Source organism: Empidonax traillii, unplaced genomic scaffold (assembly GCF_003031625.1).
Source record: "Empidonax traillii isolate 1590-97213 ecotype Southwest subspecies unplaced genomic scaffold, ASM303162v1 scaffold84:size2688230, whole genome shotgun sequence".
In the NCBI taxonomy this organism is placed as follows: domain Eukaryota; kingdom Metazoa; phylum Chordata; class Aves; order Passeriformes; family Tyrannidae; genus Empidonax; species Empidonax traillii.
The window spans coordinates 191,078-204,831 of NW_020955277.1; the positions used below are offsets into that span (position 1 = coordinate 191,078).

Below are 13,754 nucleotides of genomic sequence, written 5' to 3' on the forward strand. Positions count from 1 at the left end.
TTTCCCTCCTGCTCCTCCAACATGGATGCTACAATATAAATTTCCCTAGACTCTTTCATAGTCTTTCCAAAACTGAGTTACTTAGGTCTTGGTTTTTGTACAACGTATTTTTCAGCTAGTGCAGTTTTCAGTTCACTCAGACTCAAAATTCAGCTGAAAGATGACCACATTCTGAGATTTTCACATTCTTCTGGATTGGTTAAGTGTGGCATCAGCAACATGGGATTACCTACCCTTCTTGTGTCAGTTGCTGGCCAGTACTTAAGGAGACATAGTTAGACATTTTGCCAGTCTATTTTCCCAACCTCCTTGCTTTTTTAATTGAGGAGGAGGGAGAATAAACCACTTCTGATTCAGCTTTGTGGCAGTTCTGCACCCATTACCTTTGAGTTCAGTGGAGGAATAGAAGGAAACTGTGGTAAATGCCCACCACCTAGCCCATCACAATGTCAGGTAGAAGCACTCCTTGCTGTCCCCTCATTTGTCTACTGCTTCATATGTTTGTCACTTTTAATTTATTCTTTTTCCTTTCTTTTTTTTCTTTCTCTCTCTACTTTTTTTTCTTTTTTAATGAGAGCTAGCCTGATAGAGTAAGACAAGAAATTCTGAAAGAAACATTAAAAACCAAATGAAAACAAATCTTGTAAATGGCTTGGTTTCGGGGTGGGATTTTTTTTGTTTGTTTACATAAAAAAATTAGGTTCCAGGCTTCATGACACAATAGAATATGAGTAGAGAAGGGAGAATAAAGCCATTTCTGGGTTTTTTTAAAATGTAGTTTTGTGCTTTAAAGTAGACAAAATGTCATTTATGGGAGCTGAGAATGCAACACAGATTTTGAATATAGGACTTCAAAAGATTATCATTGGCTCACTTTGAAAGCAGTGATTGCCAATTTTCTTAGCTTTGCAGACCACCAACATCTTTCCCATGGAAATGTAGATTGTGTGTTCTGTTGACTATCAGACTGGTTATTTTGTTAGTCGTCTCTCACAGACATTTCATAGTAATTCAGGGTGTCCTGTGGTAACACTGGTAGCACAAGCTGGAATCCCAGTGTAAAAGTGTGGCCTTCTTCTGTCCTGTTCTATGGACACATGCAAAGCAAAATGTGTACGATCACATCACTGGGAGGCTTTGTAGTTCTAGACAAACATCATGGAAAAAGCAACAAAAAAAAAAAAAAACAACAACCAAACAAACAAAAAAAAAACCTGGGAAAAACAAGTTAAAGCACTGATGGAGATTGATGTTAAATGGCTAAGGGCCAGATTCCAGGACACCCTTATCTCTGACAATGACCCACACCTCTTTCTCCTGCACGTTCCCATTCTAACGAACTTCAAACAGAAAGGTAAAATTGATAGCACGTTTTGACAGTGCCCAGCTAGTTATGTGAAGCATGCACTGACAAAGGGAAATGAAGTTGATTAGTATGCTCCAATTCTACCTCTGGGTTACTAGGCCAACTGAGCAACAGAAGAATTGTCCTGACTAGAGCACACCCATGATCCACCTACTTCTGTCTTCAACAATGCAAGGTGCCAGGGGTTTCAGTGCAGGGAAGAAGAAAGTTTTCAGGAGAGAGGTAAACAGTAACCTGGACTCAGGGAAGAGCCAGGTGCTCTCAGACAAGAATAGGGATGGGGTGTGTCACTTGTCTAACTCCTGCTTTTCTTTTACATGTGCTATACAAGAAGTGAGAGAGATAATCCAAGAATAAATAGACAAGCCAGAACTGAAAACGCAGATTCTGTTCCCAGCTTGATCATAAGGATCATGTGTGACCTCAGACACACCACTGCTGAGTGGGACAATAGTAGATAAATGTGTGCAAATGGCTAAAAATGTGAACTGGGATAGGCAATACTCCCATATCTCATATCATGGCTGTGTGAATGCATGTAGGATGGATGGCTAAGTGATTTGATGCTGTAATAACTAGTCCCATAGCAGTACAGGGTAAGCCAATAACGATAAGCTAGGGCTTACCTACTATACTTGGTGAAGGGACATATTAGGTCCCTATTTCTAGGGTAGTTAACCTTAGAAATGCCTAACTTTGGTCTCCCTTCCCATTGCAGAGAGAACAGGTTTCCAGCTGAGACCAGCTGCAGGACTCCTGTCTGCTCGTGACTTCCTCGCCAGCCTGGCATTTCGTGTCTTCCAGTGCACACAGTATATAAGGCATTTCTCTTCTCCTATGCATTCCCCAGAACCGTAAGTTCGATGCCCTGGAGTAATCCCATCCTTCTGAATGTGTTGGGAATGGCCCTGGAGCTCTATCCAGTAGTCCACAGAATGAAACAATTTAAGAAACTGGTAGCTGGTGAGTTAGAAGGGGAAGTCATGCATGAGAGGGTGTGGTTCTCTGTCTCTCTTGGAAGTTGTCTGGGGAAGGAAAAGACTGGAGAATATCTGGTTTAATCTTTTCATCCTGCCTTCAGTTACCATCTGCTGGGGTTTGATTTCCTGCTGTGAAACTCTCCCAGTAAGTGCTGGCCAGACAACAGCAATTACATTTCATGAGAAATTACAAGTTCACACAGACGCTTTTGTTGTATGCTGGGACAAAACAGGGGCCTTTCAAAGATGTTGTGACATAGAAGGTTGGTGCCCATGCCATCTCAAGTGAGACAGTAGACAAGGTAGCAGGGGGCAGCTGGCTCCCATGGCAGAAGGGAGTGTTCTGTCACCCTCCTTGTAGAGCCAGGACAGGTATGGAGGCATCCATTGCAGAGCAGCCCTCAGATTATCTCCCTTTGGGGTCTGTTGGCTAAAGTTCTTTATGGGAAGTTAATGAAGTGCAGGAAAGGAAGCCTTTAATAGACATGAAGGTCACTTATTTTTCAGAGACTGCTGCCATGAGTTACTGGGTCATGTTCCCATGCTAGCTGACAAGGAGTTTGCCCAGTTCTCACAGGTAAGAAGCTTGTTCTACTGGATATTCAAGAAACTGCTCTGGATAGCAGGCCAAATGTGCCTTAAATACCTGCAGTCTACCATAAAATGCAACTTTAAGACTGGGCTGTGCCTGAATCATGACCTCCAGTGGTGGTGCTCTAGCAGCACTCTGGGAGACGTCTGCTCCAAGGGAGTGGTGGTGCTGCTCCCTATGGACATGGTGTAAAAGGAAGGGCAGGGAGTGCTTGTGGGACTTCTCTGTGTGGGAGGGCTATGTCAATAGCCCTGGAGAAGGGTGTCTCTGTGGTGCTGGTGGTGGAGCTTTACTGACTATGCTGCTCTCCTGGCTTCCTGTCCTGCACCACATGAATCTAAACAGCAACAGCTGCTGAGCCTCCAGGCTGGTTCTGTCTCTGGATGTACGTTTTTATCTCACATGAGACTTTAACTTTGTGCATCACCATGTCATTCATCAGAGCTGTTTTTCCTTTTACAACTCACCGGATTCTCACAGCATTGCTCACACTGGTGAGGACACTCCAAAAAGCAAAGAGAGCTTCTTTGTAAAATAAGGGAAGATTTAGTATGGGGAGTCAGTGTCAGACCCAAGTGAACTCAATGACCTCGCATAATTAAGGACTTCAGAACTATGCATGTTCCTCAAAACCATAGCAGAGGGAAGAAGGTAGCTCACTGTCCAGGCTTATCAATCAGTGGCTAGTGTGGAAACTGGCAATAAGATCAGAGGGGCACCGTGATGTAGATTCCTGTCAGAATATTTTGAAAAGAAAATCAGCTTACCTCACATAATGTGGTTTCCAGTTGTATCAACTTGAATACATGCCAGTTACCCTTTTGATCATAAATATTGGTTATTATCAGAATCAGAAGAGTAGTACTTTAAATATCCTATTCCTCTATAATTTATTCTGGAAGAAACCCGTCCAGTTCAGTTCAATACCAGAACTCAAGATACATTAGAAAGAAAAGTTTATAGCAATTTCACAGCTTTCAATTTTCTTCTTTTCCCATCAATAACACAGAGTATACAACATGGGATCACATTAAGTGAATTTTCACATTTCACTTTATTTTTCCCACAAAGTGTTTTCACAGTTGAAATTCACCCCATGAAAATTCTTTTTTATTCCATTCAACATGAGATGATGAATGGTAAAAATGCCCTAATTTTGTTTGTTTGCTGCATGATATGGCTTCTGGGACAGCAGAAAAGAGACATCTTCAGATTTCTATAGTGAGAATAGCATTTAACAGGGAGCACATATGAAAGTAAACAGAACCCTCCCTGAACGGTTCTGACCCACATATAAGGGCTGTCAGAAGGACTGAGAGACAGAAAGGGAATGGCAAAGATAAAACCCACCTTGTTGTCCTTCCTTCTCTTGCTTCCCTCTAAATCTCTGCCTGGGATAGACAGTCTAGGATTAAGCCAAGAGATGGTTAATTTTACACAGAGAACACTGAGAATTAAACACTCATCTAATGTGGCTCCCAGTGGTATGTAGCTGGGGGCGAGGGAGAGGTAGGCATCCTGGAAGCCATAGAAGGTCATTTTGGGTGACAAAAACAATGACTAGTTCATGCTATTCATGCTAGAAATTATGTAGTCCTCCCCCTTCCCCTCTTTCTCTCCCTTGGGCTGAATAATCACACTAGTGTAACACTGCCTGTTGCTTACTTGCTTTAGGATATTGGACTGGCTTCTCTTGGATCATCTGAAGCGGAGATTGAGAAACTGGCCACAGTAAGTACAGATGGCAGTTTAATATCGGAGGCAAACGCCAAACAATTCACTGCATATCTCTTCTTGTGTCAGGTTAACTACAGAATGGGAGCATCAGTCAGATTTTCTGCTCCTCCTCCACAGGTTAGAAAGGTTCTGGAGCAGGGGCTGGAGTCCCTGTGGAGGAGCCCAGAAGCATGTAATTCCACCTGAGGATATGCTCACACTTCTTGATTTTATAAGAACATATTTCTTAAGTTGAGTTTTTACAATTTCAACCACAGGACGGTCCCAACTCACTTTCCAGATTCACCCAATAGACTAGATACCAAATATGATACCTGAATTTTCTCCTACACAAGGTGCAGAGAGCCATCAGAATTTGATTCACCCCATATTCATTAATCCCACAAAATAGGTGAGCACTTAACAGCAATTTGAGAGTAGATATTGTCTGTTCTGAGTCACTAGACTATATACATCTGTCAAAACAACTCCTATACTGCCATCTTAACTTGTTCTGAAAGTCCTCTGGAGGCCAGTGATTTTTTTCTAATAATGACAGCCATTTACCAGTCTTGATGACTTTTTCAGAGAAGGAGAGGGGCCTCACTGTCACCCAGGTGAGTGAGATTCATTTAGAAAAGGTAGTGGATGGGAGGGAAATGTGACTCCTGAAGTTCCTTTCCCAGTCCACAGCCCCACTCAGGAAAGAGATTGTTGCTCACCTAAAACCCATCTGCACAAATCTATCCTTAGGTCAGGAGTAGGTAAGACTAGCCTTATTTTTGGAGTTTGAAGAGCAAAAGGTACCAGTGCTGAATTTTTCATGACATCATCCAGGTCCTGGTCTGGTGATGTGAGGACACCATGACAGTGACAGTTCACATTTCCACTGCAATTTCCACTCTCTGGGTCTAGAAAGGCTAGAGTAAGATTAAGGTCCATACCTTTGCTAGGGTGAAAAGAATTATGAGTCCTAGAGAGCCATTTTGCATTGTTACCCAGGTCTTGGTGATACTGGGGTAAGGCTGATGGCTTATAAAGTATTTCCCGGCATGCATCCCTCCCTGACCCTGGACTGAACAAGACTAGACTAGAGATAGGATTTAGATTAGAAGAATAATGGGTCTCATATCTGAAATTGTCATAGTATCTTCTAGGGTTTGAGAAGATAAAATAAGGGCATCTTTTTGAAAGGGCTACCTGCAGTTCAGGATCTGTGAGAATACAATTTTGTATCATTTAAGTGTTCTGAACAATAAACATATTCGGGATTAACACCTCAATCCTCAAATGTTTAAAATTTATACACCTAATCTAGGCTCACTGTTTAAGTTTCCTTTTTTAGAAAGTGAAGGTAGAGAAGAATCTGTAGTGTGTTCATTACCCTGATATAAAAATCTAATGTCAGTTCTGTGATTATCTCTGGAAGTCCCTTTCATTCTCTGTTCATTATAAAAAGAATGTAGGTAATTATCTTAGATGCTATGACAACACTTAAGATAAAAGTTCCTTTAAAGAATCTCAACTTTGCTTGTTGTTATGGTCTATAACACTTGTAACACAAACTTTAAAGTGCCGTTATTTCATTCAGCCCCATGACTTCTCTAAGCAGGTGGATCCATGCACCAGAGATGAGAAACTACCAGTGTTCATGTCATCCACGGAGTGCCGCTAGTACCATTTCTTGTAGCCTGTTAAAACAGTGAGAGCTAAAAGAACCTCACTAGCTGAAATCTGAATACAGGATATCTAAAGAAATAGTAAAAAAAAAAATTCCTCCTCTCATGTCCCATTCTGCAGTCAAAAAGGCCTCCTGCAAAATGAGCAGATACCCGAAAGACTTTTCACTGTGAAATAATAAGAATCAAGATTATTAACATAATAAAAAAGCATAATTATTAGCTGAACTGTAAAGAAAATGACTCAGGATTTTCCAAAAAGAAAGATCCTGGCATGTTGTTTCATTAATGATAAAATTTTCGGGCTAAAACCAAGTCATTAAAATTAAAAGGCATATGAAAAAGAGTGGGAGAGAGAGTATGTAAGATGCAGGATAGACAGAACAATATGGAGTTCCACATTCATTTACAAATTCTCTGCAGTTCCTTAAACAGGGTTCTCAGAATGCAATACTTATGGCTAATCTGCAGCCAAGGTCTCTCCCTGTGTATGAGGCAGCAAAGTGCTGTGTGTCTCCAAAGGAACTTTAGGAGTTGTGATACAAAGCCATATTCTTGAAATGCCTCATTTACCATGTGACCAGAACTGTCTATTTCCTTAAATTTTATAATAAGGGAAGGACTAAAAGTTTGGCAGAGCCAAGAGTTGCTTTTATCCTACTACTGTCCAGCAGGTAAAGGAAGTACGGTCCTAAGTATGCTTTATCACAAGAAAGGCCCAGAGAAATGTGTCTTTATTTTCTACCGGAGCATGACAAAGGGTTGTAATCTTGAAGGGTACTTTGCCACTAAGGGATAAGTCATCTTTTGCTTTTTCTTTTTTTGGAAGTGGGAAAAGTTTTGAAAATATGTGTGTAATATATAGTGTGTTTTATATGTTGGGAGAAAAATAATTTTCTTAAAATATACAACTATAAAATTTGAAGATACAAATACACTAAGAAATAAGGATAAAAAATAATTAAAGGAAAAATGAGAAGCTTAAAATTCCCCTCTTTTTCAAAGTTTTTCACAAGCTGTTCTTCTTCCCAGCTCTATTGGTTCACTGTGGAGTTTGGTCTCTGCAAGCAAAATGGATTGATCAAAGCTTACGGGGCAGGACTGCTTTCATCTTATGGGGAGCTTATGGTATGTGTTTAATGCAAAGTATTGACAGATTTCTATAATCCAGTTTTCTGAACTCTCTGGTAAAAGCAAACTATGTTCTTCTGCATAAACTAGTACAATTTATAATTGAGATTTTTCTTTTGCAAAGGAATTAATTCTCCCTTCCCAGAAGCTACTGAGTAGAGGGAAAACTACTGTGGTAATGTACCTGTCTTCCATCTAGGGGTGAAATGCAATGAAAGCAACCATCCTATATAGTGTCAGATCTGTAGTAATGCAGTTGACTTTAACATAAAACTCGTGTACCTTTCTGAATTACTCACTAGAGGGCAATATTATGCCTATTACAAACTCGGCTGTTTCATCCATGCCATTGACATTTACATAGATATGAACCCAAAAGGCACTGACTGACTGGACCAAATAAAGGGCAAAGGAACTGTAAACAACACGGACACTCACAAAAAGAAAATGCTTTAATATTTTACGTTCCTAAATAAATTTCAACACTAATTTCAACTCCAGTTTTACATAGACGGAAATCTGTGTACAGAGGTTTGATAATGCCCTGCTTGGACAGATTAGCTGTGGAAAGAGGAACTGTACACCTTTACAGAAAGCTTAGGAGTTTCCCCTCCTTTGGACAAACAGCTGATAGGAGACTTCTTATTTTTGCAGAGCACTGAAGCAGGTAATGATTTTTTAGTTGCAGAACCTCTAAACCGATATCCATAAGTCTCAACTACTTCAGATTGTGCAGGTACTGGATGATTTTTTTAAATTTGGTAAGAGCCAAAAGAAAATAAATAAGCATTTTTATAAACCAGAAACCTTTTTTTTTTTTTTTTTACCATGTGAGGTATATTTTAAGCTTAACACACAAACCAGCAGCCTAACAGGGCTACGTTCACATGGAACCATTGCTGAATTTGCATAGCTTGGACTCCCATAACTGGAGATTGTTGGATTGTTATGACAATAAACATATTACAAAACTTTCCTAATGGTGTGCAGTCAGCCCACTTCCCGTGTCAATTCAAGACGTTTAAAGTAGGAGAGCCAACAGAGGGGCTGCTGAAATTAACACAGAGAAAGAGGAACCCTCCCAGACATCAGCTGTCATTTTACCACTTGCTGAGTTTAGCACTGGTTTTCCCCCAGCACTTGCAATTTGGAGATTTTTGTGAGCAAACTCTGTAGAGAGCTTTCTCTCTTGAAAAGCTGAGAGATCTGCATGCTCCTCAGCCCTCTAGAGAAATAAACAGGACTTCCTTTCTACCAAGCAGCCTGATCTTGGCCTGATTGCTCGTGAACTTCAGCAGAAGTGTGCTAGCACTACTGTGGCAGGCATCTGTAGAACAATGAAGTGTATTGCTTTGAAACAGCAGACCAGTAAGCTCCCCTACAAATAAGGCCCCAGTGCAATGCATTTTGTTTACATGTCTATCTGTTCTAGGATAAGTCTGAAGCTACTGTTTATAAGAGAATCCTTCAGTACTTGCTATATTCACTGCCAACAAACTAGAAATATAAACTTTTACCTGGTAAAACCATAAAGATCTCATGTCAAAGCACAATTCCATGCAATATGTATTATAATCTGCTTGTCTTAATATTTTATAGTTTTAAATCAAATTCATTTACATCTCAAACAGGGTACTAAAGGGCAGAGGTAATCATATTGCTGATACTTACATAGCTTTCATAGCAATATGCACCCCAGAATCTATTTGCATGATGTTGCCTCTTTTTTCCATTTAATTTTGACACAGATGAAGGTAAAAAAATCTCATCATAAAAATGCTTGCTTTTGGAGAGTCTGGATTTGAGTGTAATGGATTAATGCTCTCTCCCCACTTTTTCTATCCTTTTCTTCCCCAGACAGAAACAAGTGCTTCTGCTTTTGATTAAAGAAGTAGGCAAGAACTTGTTGTGCAGAAAACTGTGCTATATCACACAGAAGTACAACTGCATCTTGAACTCCCTACCTCTGAGGCTGACAATAGATGTCATAACTATCCTTGAGTTGATAAATGGCAGTTTCTTCTCATTACTTGTATCATCAGTAGTTGTTGGGTAAAGCTACTGCATAAACTTTTGATAAAGCTGGGTCCACCTGGGTCTTCATCCATCATATTACTGAAAATACGTGCAGATGTGACAGCATTTATATTCAATACGTAATGGAGAAGGATTATCCCCCTTCCAAAAATGTGTCCATCTTGTACATAACACCTGATTCCGAAGATGGGCAAGTAGTTACCCAACAATGCTGTTATGCATCCTGTACAATCCCTGTGTGAGCTCTGCAAGCTCATCACTGCATAGCTTCTGGGACCATGGCTTAGTGGTTCTGTCCACTTCACCTTAAGCATTTGAAAAGTTTTATGTACAAGTTAATTATATCCATGTCTTTAGGTGCTGAAGTCTTCTTCTATGGCTGGCAGATTTATTTTTTTATTTAAAACCAAACTGAAATATAGATATATTTCCATTTCATCCCTGTATTCTGCATAAGCATGTGATTCTAACTTCAGTATAGGCAGTAGCAATGAAAGTAAAGCGGTGAGGTCCTGTGCCTAAGCACCTGCTAGCAACTTGCAAATGTATACCAGTTGTTTCTTTCATGGCTGAAGAGAGGAAATATGTGTAGTGCAGTAACTATTTCATAGAAGGGTGGTATTTTTTTTTTTTTTTTTAGAAATAAAGCAGTGGCTATACAGATCTGTTTGAGAAGATGACAACTGGAAGACAGTGAGACTCATGATAGGCTTTAGTTTCTTGCAAAAAACACTTTGCAGTTTTAGACTGGCTCTTGAAAAAGCTCTAGACAACTTTTGCTGCTGCTTGGGAGAAAGCCATTATCCATGCTAAAAATTATCTGCCAGTCTTCTCAGCATGGGCCCAGAGGTAGGTTTCTGCATGGAGTTCCCAGACTTGGTTCCCCATCATTTAGCTGATCGACATATTTGGCACAGGTGGTGATGTTTTTGGCACTTTGTTGGCAGTGAATATAGCAAGTACTGTAGGATTATCACTGCAGGTCATGTGTTGGAGGAGACACACTGCAGCAGCCTGTGCAAAGGGGGGTTTTCCTCATCACTGAACACTTTTAGACCAGGCATAGCAGGATGATTTGATCACTGAGGAGGCAATAAGGACAGCAGTTACTAAGGTTAAATGGTTAGCTACAAGAACAGAACGTCTAAGGAGTTGGAGACGTGAGCACCAGTACATCCAGCTAACATGGTGTGAGAACGTAGCATCACCAAGATGCCTGGGAGCATCCCTGAACTACAACCTGGACTGACTGTGGGTGTGTGACTGCAACCCAGGGAACCACATCCTGACTATGAAATCTTCAAAACATTTCCCTCTGCTCTACAGCACACACTCTCAGCAGTTTAAACTCAGCTTCAGGTAGATATTTGCTTTGAATTAATTGATCCTGCCCAAACTCTGGGCAAAACTTGGGGGAAAGGCAGAAGATGAGAGGTAGAGCTAGACAATATCTGCGTGAGTCTTGCACTTGAATCCCTGTTATCTAACAAATGATTTAGTAACAGCAGCTATGTATCAGAGGGATAACCATACCCGAGTCTAAACTGAACAGTTGTAATGGGTCTGACTGCTGGCCAAACTTGCCTCCTCTGAACTGTAAGAATTCCTCCCCGACAGCTCTCAGTATTGCACAGTTTATTTCACTATATTCTGTCAGCTGTTCTACATTATCCAAAACGCTTCTTCTGTTAACACTCAGCTGGACTCTGTCCTACATACTGTAAAATCTTATGGCTCATACTGCACTTCTGGCAACACTCAGTGCTACATATGCTTTTCTTGCAGCACAACTAGTACTTAACTTGTAGAGGCCTTTAAGGCCATCCGGTTTCAAGCTGAACTTCCACTGAAATCAATGGGATTTCAGTTCTGCTTCAACACTGACAGCATAGCAGGACCCCTGTCAGGTTTTGAGTTTCTGAAATCTTTTTCCATTAGTCCCCAGAGCTTCTCGGATTCTAAGAGCAGCCTCATGTTTGTGTATACACCAGCCATCTTAGATTGTATGAGTGCTCTCCAAAGTTTATTCTTCAATTACACACTGCAAATGAAGAGCAAGAAAAACAACATCTTTAAGTATTTTATATTATTGTCTTTTTTTTTCTTTTTTTTTTTTTCTTTTCCTTTAAAACCATGCATGTATTTCTGCACAAATTCTGCAGCATATTGGTCTCCTGGTTAAGTCAGGCCTCCAGTGATGGAGAGTACAGGCTCAGTTCAGTGAAATATCTAAAAATGGGCTTAAGGATACTGTCTGAATTTTTCTAGTTAGGAGATTGAACTGAAACTCTTCTGCAGTGTCACCCACTCTTACCAGTTATTTACAAATACCGTAAGAGTTGGCATTTGGATTATAAAATAGTGAAGGGGGCCTTCTGAAGACTGAGAAAAAAGAGAGAAAGGCAAAGAGGCAAATATTAAAGAAGGGGTGAGTACTAAAAGACTGTCCCTAGGTGGATGGGATGGTCTGAAGGTGGATAAAAAGGTCTTAACATTGACTGAGATGGGTTACCTTTTTCCTTTTTGTTTACACCCAGGACACTTCACCAAAGTGTCTATGGGACACCAACCTGGCCAACTGGAGGCACAACCAGCTTTTAGGCACATCTGTGATGCAGTTCAAATGTCACTGGAGCTAAGCCAGCTTTAAAGGACCTCATTTGGGTTTCAGAGGCAGACAAATTGTCTGGAATAAATTCAAGGAACTCAGTTTAAGTCTGACCTGCACTATCTTCCTAGGACTCTGTGCTAGTACTAAACTGGTGTCTGGTTTAAAGGTATTTCCAGTATATGTAAACAAATTATAAAAATATGCCTATGGACTGCAGTGTGGACAGAAGTGACTTCCATAATCCTCGTATTTGCCTGAGGGACAATGTAAAAGAACTTGAGAAGAACATATAGAAGAACCTCTATGAGTCCGAAGACACAAACATGCACACACAGAGGATACTGCTTATTTATGTTTTGGGCTTCAAGGAAGATTTTAGGCTCCTATACTGACCTGAGAGCTGTGCATAAAATACCAGAGGCATTCTGCCTGTTCTTCAGTGCAGGAAATGTGAGATTTGTGGCATGGGCCAGGGGACTTTGAAGTAATGCTGCACAGGACTGGGAATCTTCTATGATACTAGTTGAAGAAAAGTAGCATGATATTATTTCCTTCTAGATATTTATTATTTGGGAAGTGCCATAGACTTTCCCTTCCATGTCTGAGAATATGACTATGATATTCAGTAGTCCATCACTATAATATAGGAAATATGTCTTTTTTATTATTTCTTTAAAAAAAAAAATATTTGATTTATTAACTCCTAATTATGAAAATCAGCTTTGATCTGTGAAAGAATAGGACTTGATATTACCCCTAACTATTCCACAAAGAGAATTTCACAGTCCAGCAAGGACTAATTCTTTCTCTGTTCATTCACCTGCTCTAACCTGTTTTGTTCCTGCTACAAAGTATGCTTTGTCAAATAAGCCAGAGTACAAGCCTTTTGATCCAGAAGTGACTGCAGTTCACCCCTATCAGGATCAAGCCTTCCAGCCTGTCTATTTCATAGCAGAAAATTTTGAAGATGCCAAGGTCAAGCTTCAGTAAGTAAAGTGGTTGTGGGTATTTTCATTGAGGGGGCTTGAGTCTTAATCTCAAATACATCTACCACTATTGCAAAAACCATGCCAGGCTAACTCATTGCATCTGCTTAGTGGCTTTTTTACAACAAAATTAAACATGAGCTTGTTTATCTCATAAAAGCTTCATAAAAATTCAGAATTATATATTGCTATGCCCTGTCCCATGCTGAATCTTAACAATGCTTCATTTTAGCAATTTCTTAAGTAAAGTCTGTAACTGTGAGAGTGCAATCCCACCCTATGTGCTAGTCCGTACAAATAGGAGGTCATGAAGAACTGTTTTACCCAAGGTCACACAGAAATTTTATAGTAGTCTCAGGAATTAATATGGTTCAGCAGGCAGCTTAAAAACAAGGTTGCCTTTCTCCTTCGATTATATCTGCTCAAGAATGCAGAATCAGCATTCACAGGCAATATAATTTCTGAATGAATGGCCAGTCTCTTCGCGAACGAAGAACCGGGGAAGGTCTTTCCACCTTCCAGCCTGCGCATTGGATTTTTTAGGTGAGACACAGTGTGCGCGGAACTGAGCCCACCCTTTAATCCTGAGGTTCATCTGCCGGGGCCAAGCACGCTTGGACGGTGGCAGCGAGGTCCTCAGGACGTAGATGGATTGC

The 13,754-nt window shown here is 40.4% G+C and overlaps 1 protein-coding gene across 1 annotated transcript in view; it reads left to right on the forward strand.

The window, feature by feature from the left end:
- The window catches only part of LOC114056146 (tyrosine 3-monooxygenase-like), a 31,144-nt gene that overhangs the window by 14,928 nt on the left and 2,462 nt on the right, over positions 1–13,754 (forward strand). Inside the window, exons 7-11 of the mRNA XM_027881125.1 lie at positions 2,085–2,220; positions 2,854–2,923; positions 4,613–4,669; positions 7,366–7,461; positions 12,965–13,098. Of these exons, the coding sequence (XP_027736926.1) occupies positions 2,085–2,220; positions 2,854–2,923; positions 4,613–4,669; positions 7,366–7,461; positions 12,965–13,098 (493 nt within the window). The remainder of the gene's footprint in view (positions 1–2,084; positions 2,221–2,853; positions 2,924–4,612; positions 4,670–7,365; positions 7,462–12,964; positions 13,099–13,754) is intronic.